This window comes from Berghia stephanieae, chromosome 1, assembly GCF_034508935.2.
Source record: "Berghia stephanieae isolate SIO BIC M18660-M18661 chromosome 1, UCSD_Bste_1.3, whole genome shotgun sequence".
Lineage (NCBI taxonomy): Eukaryota > Metazoa > Mollusca > Gastropoda > Nudibranchia > Aeolidiidae > Berghia > Berghia stephanieae.
Genome location: NC_088360.1, coordinates 56186045 through 56202024, shown reverse-complemented (window position 1 = coordinate 56202024; position 15980 = coordinate 56186045). Strand labels below are relative to the sequence as shown.

At 38.1% G+C, this 15980-nt stretch overlaps 1 protein-coding gene across 1 annotated transcript; it reads right to left on the bottom strand.

Annotated features, from left to right (window-relative positions):
* Window positions 1-9272: 9272 nt before the first annotated feature.
* LOC144964308 (uncharacterized) lies at window positions 9273-12746 on the bottom strand. The gene is made up of 4 exons (XM_078898410.1): window positions 12588-12746; window positions 11183-11269; window positions 10747-10809; window positions 9273-10070 (listed from the first exon to the last, which is right to left on the bottom strand). The coding sequence occupies exons 1-4, from the start codon at window positions 12646-12648 to the stop codon at window positions 9706-9708; spliced, it is 576 nt and encodes a 191-aa protein (XP_078754536.1). The 5' UTR covers window positions 12649-12746; the 3' UTR covers window positions 9273-9705.
* Window positions 12747-15980: the final 3234 nt, after the last annotated feature.

The following is a 15980-nucleotide window of genomic DNA, read 5'->3' as shown; positions in this document are numbered from 1 at the left end:
AAATTTCTCACAACTTTTGATAGCTAAACAATATAAATCGATCAGTTTTGTTTGAAGAATCTGTAGTTGTTAATATCTAAACAGAGTGTTTTAGTGTCGTGCTTATCGATGGTAAACATCATACTCAACAAATTTGTGTGTGTGTGGGGGGGGGGGGGGGGTTGAGGGGGTCATCTGACGATTGGAACAACTAAATGAAAGATGCAGGATGAAACATCCAGCATGTTCGGTAAATAAACTATTTTGACAACTACCAACCTTATTTACACAATTATAAAGACATTGCTTCATGAAAGGGGATGAAGGCTCCCCATTAATGCCACCAAAGATGTTCCATAATGCTACCAATAGTGCCGCGCTGAAGACCGGTCTGGACCGCGGTCCCACGGTCTTTTAGCTGTGAACCGAAGACCGGTCCCATAGGGGAAGATCGGCGGCGGTCCTCACTTCTTATCACCTTTCAACTAGTGCGGGGCGGTCCTTGCAAGGACCACGGTCCTACGGTCTCGCACCATAGCCTACTACTTCCCCAGCGATTCGTTGCTTTGGTTGCCTATCTTCCACCAATCACCACCCATCCCACTTAATTAATCGCACCCACCCCCCTTTGCCATACACTAAACGACACAGACGACCATACAGGCAGACGACCACCAACCTCCACTCCGCAAACCGCCCTTTCGTGTGTGAGATGGGGGGAACAGGAGGCGCACGCCTTGGACGATTCCATTATACGGGGTAAATTTCAAAATTTACTACACCATAATGATCGCAATGACAATGATCTATGGTGAAGGCATGACCCCTCTTCTCTAATGGGTTATTGTTTGAAATGTATGTGACTACTAAAGATGTGTGTGTTTGTGTGTGTGTGTGTGTGTGTGTGTCGAACCTAGCAAGTAGCAAATCCGATTTTTTGTTTTCTTTTGTCCATCTCTTGTCACCACTCCTTTCTATCGCAGTGTTGTCATTTAAAATAATACAATAATATTAAAATTTCGTTTGGTGTTTTTACTAATCAAATAATATGAGTTTCATTAGTTTCTTCCTTCCAAAAAACCCAGTTATAACGTCTGAATTTTAAAAAAGTCCAATAGAATATTTGGGGACCCCGATAGCTCAGTTGATAGAGCACCCTCTTTATACGCAAAGGGCCAGAGATCGATCCCGGGTGCAGTCGATTTTTTTCTGAATCCCTGTCTACTCAGCAATGAATGGGTAGCTGAGTTTGTTAGATCTGGCGAAAAGTCACCATCGACCCCTCTTATTACCTCATCCACCCCCTCTTATTATAACTTCACGTCTTACTCTTCAATGCTCGCTGCCCTCTAATGTGTGTGTGTGTGGGGGGGGGGGGGGGGTAGGAGTTGCGTGTGTGTATCAACGCCACGAACAACTCGATCAACGCCTTGGGCGATGCCATTATCTCCGTTAATGGGGATAAATTTCAAATTTTATTAAATTATCGAAGTAACAATGAAGTACGGTGAGCAAATAAAGAAGGCATCACCCCTCTTCTCTAATTAGGTTACAATTTGAAATGAGTGTGACTACTCCGTGTGTTTTACTCCTGTAGACCACGGTTTTCATCGTGTAGCGGTCTTTAACGGTTCAAGAATGAACGATCCCACAGTCTCAAAGGTCAAACCGGTTCAGTCTCTCAGGAATGTTCAATGTCGAAAAGGACCGGTCCTAGGACCGGTCCTTGCGGTCTTCATTTCCCAAGGACCGTAGGACCGTGGTCCTTAAGCTTGCCAAGGACCGCCCCGCACTAGCTACCAATAAAAATGAAGGGGGAAATATTTGCAAAATACCTTTCCTGTGTACAAATCGTCGAGCCACCAATACAACGTATTTAACCCACTAACTAATCTAGTCTACCTTTGTGACTCAGTTGCATAGTGTGTTCATCCTTCCACAAAAGTCAAGTATTATTGAACGTTCTTATTGGACATATACGCGACAGTGATCGTGAACAATACTGTACTTGACAATGTGTACTTGGGTAAGGCACTTTACAAATATCACTACTCGATTCAGGTGTGAATGAGTGTTTGGCTTTTGGCAGTGACGATTATTGTAGAAGCCTCAGTACATAAAGGACGCTAACAAGGGCCTGTTTAAAATGGAAGTGATATGGTTCAATATGGCCTGTCAGGAGAATGAATTAAACATTGTGAAACGCATTAATTGCGGTAAATCTGTAGAAATACGTTATATAGAGGTTTATATTTATTCATTTTAGTTCCTGAGTCCATTGGTTTTTAGCGGTCACATCACTGCACAGTATTAATTATTTTTTGGGAGGGGATGGTGATGGGATTAATAAAATTGTATTGACAAAAACGCACCAATTCAGGCTAGCAAAGGAAAATAGCAAGTATATGTTTGGTTTGTTTATACCGGCTTTACAACACACGGGATTATTCCTAAGCCAGGTTCATTTAGAGCGTTTTAAATTGGTCACACGGATACTCGACATATACCGAGAACACCTATTTCTGTGGATACTTTTTCTTCAATTTGTTCTAATTTATCCATCATGTATAATTCACTTCAGGACAACATAAATAAATGTCCAAATAAAAAAAAATCAAGGTTAAATGATAATATTACAGGGACTTAGTTTGAGGACCACATTTAAGGGTTTCCGAATTTTTGGAAAACTGTTATTTTTCTGGCTGTGTAAACACAGCCACTCATTAAATGGCGTTAAACGCATACTCTCCATAACCTTGACAGCTCAGGTATGACTATACTGAAATTTCATTCCTCGCTAGAACTTTGGTGTCAACCACATTCTATCTAGATAGACGTCAATAACGAAATTGGCGTAATTCAGCTCTTTTTTTATTGTTTTCAGCCAGCCATTTTTATGAGTAGTTCTCACTATATCAGATAGAATGCGCTTGGCCAAGGAGTTCACAACATTGCCATCCGGAAGTATAACGGACCAACACACAAACTCTGTGTAACCATGAACTTTTATAGTCTGGTTAATACAGTTTAGTGAGAACAACTCACAAACGCGGATGGCAAAAACAATAACAAAGGCCTGAGTGACGTCATCTGCATACTATGTATAAGCAGCGTTTAATGAAGGTTACGCATTGTTTTGTGAGTTGGTACGTTTATTCCGACTGGTGGATGTCATGCATTTTTAAATAAACGCATAGCATCAATTGATTGTACCCAGTAAAAACTAGTCTATTGAGGGAGAGGCTCAAAGTAGCGATCAAATGTTACAGCATTAATGTTCGACCTCATTCTTAATAAGGACTGTATTGCGACTTTTCGACTTTTTGTAATCACATTCTTACAACTTCTTCACTGCAATCAACCAGTAAATTTTTTATCAATCAAAACGCGAAATTTGTAACGCACCCTCAAGCCGCTAAGCCAAATGAATATAACTGGTTGTTTGCAAACAATAGAATTTAGGAGATTGACATTATTCTGCCCTTTCCAATGACCGTTTCTTTTGTGATTAGATCTTACGAGATTCCCTCAATCGGAGTAAATATGCTGGGCGCTTATTTCATTTACTCACAACATTCCACCAGTCAGATATAACATACAAACGCACAAAAACTGTATGTAACCTTTACAGTTTATAATCAGATTGATACAATTTTGTAATAAACTACTCATAATAAAATGGCTAGATAAAAATAACAACAGAGAGCTGATTGACGTCAATTTAGTTATATCTATAAACGTTTAAGGGTACACATACTTTTCGGTGTTATGATACAATTGATCAGGGGTATAGAACCGTAGACTTCATAGCCTGACACTGGCCATAAAAGTACGTCAAAAGACAAACCTAAGATCACAAAAGATTTCAAAAAGGTCAGTGAAATTAATTGATGCTATGCTTTTACTCTAAGCCCCCAAAAAAGAAAATAATAATAACCCGCCCAGAACACCCACCAGCCGGATATAACGTACCAACAGGCAAAACTATGTGTAACCTTGAACGTTTATAGTATGATTAATATAATTTAGTAAAAACTACTCCTAAAAATGGCCGGCTAACAACAGCAAAGAGCTAAGTGACGTCAATTTGGTTCCTTCTTTAGGGTAGAAAAGTCGTGACGGCTCACCTTCAACTTTTTCGGTTTCAAAATACTAAGAAGTGTTTATGTAAACAGCCCGTCGGAGGACAAAAAAGTGAATAGGTTACATATTGAATTATTATTATAATAGCATCAGTGTGTATAGGCATTAGGATTATGGGACGTTAAAGAGCGAGCATATATTATGATCTTTATACATAAAATCTGGTCTATCAGCATATATTTAGATTTGAAAATTAGATGCAATCACTCTGAAACCTAAAGGTATGTATCTGGGGGAGTGATTTTACACTTCCAATGAGACTGGATTCAGTTTTTTTACATCAAACTTTTGTTACCTATTAATGGTAATAGTTTAATCATTTGTATCATACGTAAAAGAGTACTGTCAACTTCACCCATTCCATAAAACTAAAAGTGATGATGATGAACAGGCCCTTTTATTGATTTTAGACCTCCATAGAGATACAATATTATTCTTTCTTTACACAGAATTCAAATGTTACATAGAGCATTATCCACTACACGTGTTCAAAGCGTTTTACAGCTTTACAACATATATGACGAGAAGTGACGCCTTAAAGGCGATATTAGATTGTTTTTTTTTTTACAGAGCAACGCTGTTACGTCCAATTACTCACTTTACATGGTGAGAGAATGCGAGTATGAGCCTTTTTAAAGGACTCGACTTTTCGCCGACCGGAGCTGGGCTCTAATTCATGGAGCGGGACTACGACGATAGTCTGAGACTATATCGGTAGTCTCTGACTAAAAGGCGTAGTAAGCTATTCATGAAGCCGACTACGCGAAGTCTAAGACTAATCGAGGGACTAAACGGGTAAAATTTACGCCCGCGATTTAGCAGGGGTAAATATCGTAGTCTGGGACTAAATTTCAAAATCATAATATGTGCTATACGCTGGTGGGAGTAATTGTACTGCGATTAGAACAAGGCAACCCGACAGTTTTTGATTTTATGTTTATTTATTTATTTATTTATTTTTTGGTTTTGTTTTATTCTATTTTATTTTCTCGAAGATTCAACAATCGCACATACATTCCTCATCTTGTCCATTCAACACTTCCAGTAACATACTGTTCATAGTACTACACATACTACTTTACTACTACTACTATACTTACTACACTACTACTACTACTACTAACTGTACTACTACTAACTACTACTACTACTACTACTACTACTACTACTACTACTACTAACTCCTACTACCACTACCACTAATACACTACTACTACTACTACTACTACTACTACTACTACTACACTAACTACTACTACTACAACTACTCACTACTACTACTACTACTACTACTACTACTACTACACTACTACTACTACTACTACTACTACCACTGCTACTACTACTACGACTACTACTACTACTACTAACTACTACTCACTACTACCACTACCACTAATACCACTACTACTACTACTACTACTACTACTACTACTACTACTACTACTACTTCTACTAATACTACTACTACTACTAATACTACTACTACTACGACTACTATTACTACTACTACTACTACGACTACTATTACATTTCTATTATGTCTTTTATCGTCCATTAATTTCTAGAAATTTCACGTCTCTCACTGGCCTCATCATTTCTATCACACCACGCTAACGATTCGTTCACACTCCAACCATCGTTGAGTACAGACGATGTAATTTATACTGCATTTCTTCTTATTTGTTTTCAACGTTTATTTGTTTATTGTTGTGCCGACGAAGGGTTTGTACCCAAAAGCCCATTGCCTGTATTGTTTCCACCGATTCCTATCCATCTTCACTCTTTCGTTAGTATTTTCGGGACCCCATGCTTCAGGCAGCGCCCACCGCTCTCTACTTAGAACAATGCTACACCGTTGATAAGAATCATTTAAGTGCCATCGTTATTTATATTTACTAAAAACATTACACACACACACACACACACACACACACACACACACATTCTCAAACAATTTTTACACCCCTAAACTTGTCTCACACCATTTTTATTTGTGGGGCAAAAAAAAACAAACAACAAAAAAAACAAAACAACAAAAACAAACAAAAAAAAAAAAAACAAACAAAACGATCAAAACAAACACGAAGAAGAAATAGATATGATTTCTGTGCTACTTCGTATGACGCATGCGCAGCTGGAAAAGTAACACATTTCTATGACGTTTTGTGATACGTTTCCGAGGATTCCCCAGTTAAAAATAGATTGACCTCTGGGGTCTGATTCATGGAGCGGGACTACGACGGTAGTCTGAGACTATATCCGTAGTCTCAGACTAAAAGGCGTGGTAAGATATTCATGAAGCCGGACTACGCGAAGTCTCAGACTAAACGAGGGACTAAACGGGTGAAATTTACACCCGCGATTTAGCAGGCGTAAATATCGTAGTCTGGGACTAAAAATCAAAACAAATTTGGCTGCTATCATCGCATACCGACGACGTATGCGGAGAAATCAGCTTAACCTTCAGCGATCCCGAAATTTTAGAGATAGAACCCACCCTTTTGAGGTTTTCAGTGATATACAAGTGTATAAGAAGTTTCGATTTTTCTGACAAAATATCCTCGCCCTTACGGAGGAGATAGAAGACTCATTAGAATATGACGTAGATAGAAAGGGTGCGCTTACCCTTCTTTTGCAAGTACTTATAACATTACGATTCTACGCAACTGGGATGTTCCAAAACGCAGTGGCGGATTTGATTGGAGTGAGTCAACCCACTGTCAGTAGAACTATCACTCGTGTTACCGAGGCCCTTCTTCGGTTGAAAAACCAATATATTCGTATGCCGACACAGCAGGAGGCGGATATATCCAAATTAAAAATTTTCAATATGCACAGATTTCCAAACGTATTCGGGTGCATTGATGGTACACAAGTTCCAATCCAGGCAGCCAGCGAGCAGGAACACGAGTTCGTAAACAGGAAAAACGTCCATTCAATCAATGTGCAGGTAAGTTATATCAAACCTCTCTTTCTCTGCCTCACATATCCATAGGCATTAACACACAAACACGCACACACATTCATGTGTGGGTAATGCCTTTCGAGAATCACTCGGCGCATAGTTAGGTCATTGGAAAAGGCTCTTTACTCACATTCTCTCGCCGCACCCAGGTGTAAAATTTAAACAGAGATGTCTGTCGGAAAATTGTAATATCGCCTAACAGGAGTCATGTTAATTTCGCCTAGCAGGCGTCATATCTCGTTCTACATTTTACGTGTTGCTCTTGGTCAACGATCCTTTGTTAAGCGCTTTGAACACGTTTAGTGGATATCGCGCTATATAAATGATACACGCTCTAGTTAAGGGTGTGTAGGCATCGGTGGGTGATTTAGGCGTTCCTTGGGCTGAATGTACCAGCTTCGAACCCAATTCCAATGTTGTGCGGCTATGTGGTCTAGTGGTATGACACTCGCTTTCGGATCGGAAGTTCCTGGGTTCGAGCCTCGCTCTGCACATAGTTGAGTCCTTGGAAAAGGCTCTCTACTCACATTCTCTCACCGTACTCAGGTGTAAAATGAGTACCTGGTCGTTAACAGTTTTGTCTTTGTCCGAAAAATTGTAATATCGCCTAACAGGCGTCATGTCCTGTCTACATGTCAAATGTTGCTGTTGACCAGGGACCCCTTGTAAAGCGCTTTGAGCACATTTAGTGGATATTGCGCTATATAAACGCTCAAAGCTCAAAATATGTTTCACTCCACCCAGGTGAAAATTGGTATCTGGTCGTTTACATAGTATGAAATAGCGTTTTATTTGTCAGAAAACAAATGTAAATGGTCTGAGGCTGATGGTGTTTAATATTACATGTGCTACTGGTTGGGGTACGTAATGGGAGCGATCTATATTCAAGTTTTCACCAAATCAAGTCATCAATCACATGATTTGTTGCTGCCCAACGATTTGATATTTCATAACAAATGTAAATATGCTGCTTTGTTTATAAACGTTGCAAACATACCCGTGTGTACACGTGGGAACAAAATGACCAAGATATTTCAAAAGCTGTGAACAACTTTTCAATAAGTGGGCCACCTTGAGCACATATTATTCCAATGTGACCAATGACCTCAAACACACTGAATAGTAATAAAGATCATCCCCATTGTGCAGTGCTTCGAGTCACAGCATGGCTAGACCGTGGATAAGCATAATATAAGTGTCATCGTTACTTATATTTTTTTCAAAAAACATTACACACATTCATAAACAATTTCTACAGCCCTAAAATTAAATAGTCTCTCACTATTTTTTCTTTACTCTTCCCTCCCATCTCTCTCTCCCTCCAGTCACCCCGTCTCTCTCTCTCTCTCTCTTTCTCTCTCTCTCTCTCTTTCTCTCTCTCTCTCTCTCTCTCTCTCTCTCTCTCTCTCTCTCTCTCTCTCTCTCTCTCTCTCTCTCTCTCTCTTTTACATAAAATAACAGACACTTTTCGTTCCAGATGGTTTGTGATGCAGACCTTATTTTCATCAACGTTGTCGCAAATTGGCCTGGCTCTGTGCACGATGCCCGAGTGCTCAGTCACCACTGTTCGCGGCATTTGAAGGAAACCAAAGGCCTCTTCAAGGGATAATACTAGGGGGCAGTGGGTATATGATCCGCCCATGGCTGATGACGCCTCTCAGAAATCCTCGTACTCGCAGAGAAAGGCAGTACAATCATGCACACAGCGCGACTCGAGCAACGATTGAGAGATGCATTGGCGTGGCAAAACAACGCTTTCATTGCTTGCGAGCAGTTCTACGACTGAAACCAACGAAAGTTTGCAAGGTCATTGTTGTCTGCCTAATGCTGCACAACAGAGCCAGACGTTCTCGTTTCCCCCCACCAGATTCCTCTGAGTCTGAATCAAGCTCGAGCAGCTCTGACTCTGAAAATGACATGGCTGAAGACAATCCTGGCGATACAACTGAAAGAAGAAGGACAGCTGCCGGGAAGGCTGTTCGGGACAGAATTGTTATGAACATCTGAAAATCTCTTTTGTGGTAAGTAACATTACATTTAATTGGATTAATTCATTCAGACATATGACATCAATTTACTTCAGAAATATGTCTCTTTTGCTTTAAAGTTAAAACAGAGCACGTGTTGTGTGTATGTGTGTGTGTGTATGTGTGTGTTTGCGTGCGCGCGTGTGTGTGAAAAATTGCAAACCTCTGGCAATGCAAACTGGGAATGCACGCACCAGTGGCCTCTACACAAAGTAAGCCTCTCTCTCTCTCTCTCTCTCTCTCTCTCTCTCTCTCTCTCTCTCTCTCTCTCTGTCTATCTATCTATCTATCTATCTATCTCTCTCTCTATCTATCTCTCTCTCTTTCTTTCCATAGAGTAGGACCAGTGGGCAATTAAATTTTGCCTTTCAAGCTTTTAATAAAGTTTGAAATTGTTTGGTTTATTCTTTTACTAAGGGAAACAAAATTGTTTAAAAAAAAGGTTATGCTCCGAAAAACAAATGCCTCAAACCAATCTTACTGGTTCGACAGCAACATAAACAACATAAACAAAGAGTAACAAGAATACATGTTTAGATCATTTCACTTTTGGGTACAAAAATGGGGTAGGGCGAGCTGTTTCATCAATTAAGTTCCAGTTTGGTCTCTGAGCTGCCGCAACTGCTCTTCCATTAGCTGTATTTTGAGTTTATTTTTCTGAATTTCACTTCTAAGAAATTCTTTCCAGAGCTTTTCACTTTCATCTTCTTCTGTTTCAGCACGCTCAGCCTCAGGTCGTAAAATTGGGCGATTCACACTGCCTTTCTTGGATTTTCTCGTAAGGATGAACTGAAGCCGGGGTGGTGTGCTGGCTGGTCTCTCTTGTATCGGCATAACACTTGCTGAACCTGGTGTGTCGTTTGATGCCATTGATGTATTTGGAAGCTGTATTTCTAAAGTCACATTGCGTGAAGTGGGCCTATCCATCTGTGGCGTTGATTGGATTTCAAATCCTGAAAATGAGGAATAAAATGCACTCTCCATATTTTACAGAATTTAAAGATACTCTCCACAGACACTAAGTATTATAACTAATGAACATTTTATCTGAACATCTTAGTATAATCTGTGTTTTGATGTAACATGTAATTTTTTATACAAATAAATGAGAACGTGTCATTACCTTAATGATGATGTATATTTCCATACACCTTGCATCTTATTATTATTCTAACTTTTCTTCTTCTTCTTCTTCTTCTTCTTCTTCTTCTTCTTCTTCTTCTTCTTCTTCTTCTTCTTCTTCTTCTTCTTCTTCTTGTTATTTCTTGTTATAGTAATAATAATAATAATAATGATAATAATAATAATAATAATAATAATAATAATAATAATAATAATAATAATATATATTAATAATAATAATAATAATAATAATAATAATAATAATAATAATAATAATAATAATAATAATATTAAAATAATAATAATAATAATAATAATAATAAAATAATAATAATAATAATAATAATATTATTATTATTATTATTATTATTATTATTATTATTATTATTATTATATTTTAGATTATAAATGTCAGTAATCCATAATATGAAACAAAGTCGACTGTCATGTCATGTCATTTAGGTACCTCTGCACAATTGAAGAAAAAAATCCAAATAATAGGCTTACCCATTGTTTGAAACGTTGTTCCTGAAGGAAAGATAAAATCACCCTCTAGACCCATCACCGACACTGAAATCAGACAGATGGAAGAATTTGTTAAGTGTGCGTGATTCACATTTTTATAGTTGAAATTGAATTTCAAATTACAGTCAATATGACATAGTGGGTTCGGACCCTGTTTGGGTCATACCTAGGCTTTAAATTGGTAATCTGTCAGGCTTCGGTCGACAATTACGGGCTCAGCGTATGGTCTTAAAATGTAACAACAAATCTCGTTTTAATTCTTTTAAAATATCAATTTATCATTATTTTAAAATTTCCAATCATCCTAATTTTTTTCAGTCGGACCCCCCCCCCCCCCCCCCCCCCCCGCCTTTTCCTCCACCATTCCGCGCCATCATTTTTATTAACTGCATTCTAAAACAATAATCAAAATACATACCGGACTGAGAAGTGTTGGGCTGTGACCATAGGGGTGTATTGACAGGGCTGCTTGTGCGCACTGAAACCCATGTGTCAGTCGTTTCATCTGTGGAAAAGCAGTCTATAAAATATTAATCATGTTGATTGAATGTGTTTAAATAGAGTTCCATTAATACTATTATTGAGTTGTTTTAATTTAAAATGTGCCGTATAATCTACACATGAATTTGTCGAACCGAGAAAGGTTCCACTGCAATTAAAATTGCTGTGTTTGCAGATTTGATTTGATTTGTCTTTGGTTTGTATCGGTTTGGTTTTCCCTTTTTATTGTTACATGTATTTTCTTTATTTCATTTGTGCTCTAACAGCAAAGTTATCATCTGCAGTGTATACTGAACCATGTTATGATGTCAATTAGAATTGGATCTTATCCATACATTTACTGACCGAATAATCATCAAAATTATCCGCGGATAAACGGGTAATCATCGAATAATTTAGTTCTAGTAATAATATTATAGTACTGGGTGGGAACAGACTGCTCATTGGGATAATAATAATAATAATAATAATAATAATAATAATAATAATAATAATAATAATAATAATAATAATAATAATAATAATAATAATAATAATAATAACAATAATAAAAATAATAATAATAATACCAGTGAGAGTTGGGAAAAAAAAGGGGGGGGGGGGTTGAGGTGGCGTTGTTGAAAACAAGACTCATTAAGAATGACAACTTGAAATTCTTCAAAGTAATACTCTATACACGCTTATGGAAAAGCGATCATATTATAATAAATGGTCATTAATTTTTATTTGTCAAAATACCACAATTGGCAGCTGTAAGCAACACGACAACACTTTGATGACACATCGCAAACACACTACACTGTCTACTGTCTAGGTCTACGTCATCACACGACTGCACTCCCGACTCAGCCTTACCTTTAAGTTTAAGTTAACTAATTGAAATTTACTCAGTACACAGTGGATCAGCGATTCAATGTTCCACTCATGATTAATTCGTTGCACGGGCCTGTAACAAATAAAAATGATTATCCTTTGAACTGTTCTGATTTATCTGTTGACCACCAGTTCATATTTTATCCGCGGATAATCGTTACAGTTCTATGTCAAATGCACTGTCAGATTATCACAAGCAATCTCTCTCTCTCTCTCTCTCTCTCTCTCTCTCTCTCTCTCTCTCTCTCTCTCTCTCACAGACACACACACAAACACACATATATATAACACCTACACAACTCGTTCCACAACATAGAATAGACGCAGACAATTTTGATCTTGTGCGTATTAGCCTCACACTCTCACAAGTGACTTGACACTCAACGACACACTTTCAGAGAAAAAAATAACGCTGAGTAAGCAAAGCTTTCCTAGTCACTTAGGCCTACCTTGTGCAATGCCACTGGTCAGGTTCGTGTTCGAACCCAAGATCCCCATCACCAAGTCCATCACTAATTCTCTGGTTTTATCTAAATTGGACTATTGTAACTCCCTTTGGGCGAATTTAGCTTAAGACAAAATTAGCAAACTTCAGGTTGCTCAAAATAACGCAGCCAGGCTCATTGTACGCAATAACAAAAAAAATACCCGTCAGCAACTCTTCTTCTCCGTGAGTTACATTGGCTTCCTGTTGAAAAAAGAGTTGCCTATAAGATTTGTACTGTTGTCTACAAATCCCTGAGCACGAACAGTCCCTCCTATATTAAAGACCTTCTAAACATATATGTCCCCAATAGAAACTTGAGGTCAAGCAATGACCAATCAATCCTTGTCAAACCTATGCCATTGCTTAAAATAGGTGAACAGTCTTTTCAATTTTCGGCCCCCCATTTTTGGAACTCTCTCCCGTCACACATGAGATGCTCGGATTTGTTGACAACGTTCAAATCTCGCTTAAAGTTTTATCTTTTTACGTCATAATGTTGCAATATTATTTTCATATTTTGTTGTTGTTAAATTGAATTCGTATCACGTTTCCTTCACACTTGTCTCACTGTAATATGTTTTGTTTTATATCACTGTAAAGCGCTTAGAGCCTGTGACAACGGGGTAAAGCTCTATATAAATGCCATTTATTATTATTAAGTCCTCAAAAGGGATTGGCTGTGTGGGCGGACCTCCTCCTGTCCTTGTTTCTTCCTGCTTCCTTCGAAGGACCAAACTTTTAAGATCCTTCCACTTCTTCTTGATGTGGTCTTGACTTCTCCCGTGCCCTCCGATGGCATTAACTCTATTGGTAATCTTGTCCCAAATCTCCTTCTTTTTTACCGTTATGCCATTCTGGAAGGCAGACAACAGGCAAGCTGCCTCCGTCGATATCTCCTCCAACATCACGAGTGTTTCTTGGTCTGTGAAATTCGGTTTTTTAATTCTTTTTGCTGACTCCATGCTTCGAAAGATTTTTTAAAACACGAGTAAAACGAACAAGAATAGGAAATAGATTTGATTGATCTGTGGTAGTTTGCATGCGCAGTTAGAAAAGTATCCCATTTCTATTACGGGTTTTCTTACTTTCCCTGGGAATCCCCAGTTAAAAATAGATTGACCTCTGTAGTCTGAGACTTCGCAAGCGTAGTCCGAGACTTGATGGTCAGGGACAAAGTCAGACTCCATGAATAGCTTACTTTCCGTAGTCCCGGACTTCCCAAAGTCTTAGACTACAAAGTCTCAGACTTGGCTATAGTCTGAGACTACCATAGTCCCGCTCCATGAATCAGACCAAACGAGGAACCTACGGGTCAGTTTGTGAATGTCACACCACTAGACCACAAAGCCCCATACCAAACGAGTTTTCTGGCCAAATCTTTAAAAACGTGTTTTTTATTTCTTGTTCAGATTACGCCAGAGTACTGATGAGCATTTAGCTTAAACGCTTACAATCAAGAGACTACTCTAAGCAACTCTACGTGCCCCAACTTTTGTTGATGCCCATTTCTACTGTTACATGCCTAGCGTCCAAGTTAATCAGCTCTACAGTTCATGAGTATTTGCCGTCATATTATGACATCCTGATGAAGAATTGCGCCGTGACACCAGGCGCCATTATGTGTGTTTTTTTTTTTGTTTGTTATTGTTTTTGTCAATCGCCTTTGTCAGAATTGTGAGTGATGCGCAGGATATGCGGGACTAATCGTCGCCTTTGTGAACTCATAGCCTGACGCTGACCGAAACTTTAGGTAAAAAGACAAGGTGAGACCACCAAAAGATACAATTCGTGATTTGCATTCAACAGTTCAACATATCATTAATTTGATTATTGACCATTGGTGATGAGAATAGACACATAGATAACCACTCCTCTGGGACAGTCGTCATAATTTAAACAATGGCAGTGATTGGTAAACATCGCGAACTACACAGATTTCACTATCAATGGCATGTGTCTAAGTAAAATACCCACTGTTCAATCACTTGATCAAAAGCACCAACACAGAAAATTATGTGTAAATTAAAACGTTTATAAAATGATCGAGAAAACCTTGTGATAACTAGTCACCCAAACGGTGGTATAAAAACAATAATAATGGTCAGAGAGAAGTTGATTTCATTCACGTTATTGTTAATAAACAACAAACTATGTTTGTCCAAGCACGTGTGTATGTGTGTCACACTAAATTCCATGTTTTGATTGATCAAAAATCTACTGGTTAATTCATTAGGCGGTGCAGTAACCTAAAAATAACGTCAGAGACAGCGCGCATAATTTATCCCTACAACCCATTACTCATTGGTTCGAGGCAACAGGTCGCGATTTCCACATCCTCTTCACCCTTGTGATTTGTATTTATGTTTCCAAATGTTTCTACTTATCACAGGTCGCAGGGGTCAGGTGCAGCGGTCCATTCTTCGTTTTTTTATTGTTTTTTTTTAATTTTATTTTATTTTTTTTGTTTGTTTGTTTTTTTTTTTTATGGGTTGGACGGCGCTTGCAACACATTAAGGTCATATCAGCGCCAGTAAACTGGAATAAAATGGAATTGTAATAAGTTCTAGATTTACAATTAAGGCACCCAAGAAAAAGTAAGAAAAAGGGGAATTGGATCAAATAGGAAACAGATATAGCCTAGATTCCAATAGCACACTATCAAAGTACTTAGTTTGAGATCACCTAAAAGTCTCATAAGACGTACGCACAGGTCCCCACTAAGAGGAATACACTCAAATGTTTACAAATCATATATAATATGTTAAAAAAAACATAATACATTGCATAACAGAGAGATGATTTACAAGGAAAAAATATCATCTCCCAAAACTTTACACTTGACTGTTTCCCTCTCAGCAAGGGTATCTGGTCAGTTCCAGGACAAAACCAAGATAAAGACAGAAAGCTAATTGGAAAACATATAGGGGGATAGAAGACACAGTAAGTACCGCCCTGCCCACTATGGGAGGCCAGGAACCCCACTCAGGGTTCATTCTTCATTGTCAGTCCAAAATTAGGATACAAACAATTTTGCGCAAAAATTCTATTTCTATGTAATAATAATGCAAGCTCTCCTCTATAATAATTCATTGTTTCCTAATTTAAAACCCTTTTTGTTCTTACAGAATAAACTGTTTATTTCTTGGACCATTACTTTTTAACATTTCTAAAAATGATTTATTTTACTTTATCAGAGAGGGAAAATTATATAATTATGCTAACGATAATACCCTGTCATATGCTCATTCAAATTTTGATATGCTTTTAAAAACTATTGAAAATGAAAGCAAAATTATTATCAAGTGGTTCGAAATAAATTGTATGCAAGCAAACCCGGACAAATTCCAGGCAATTG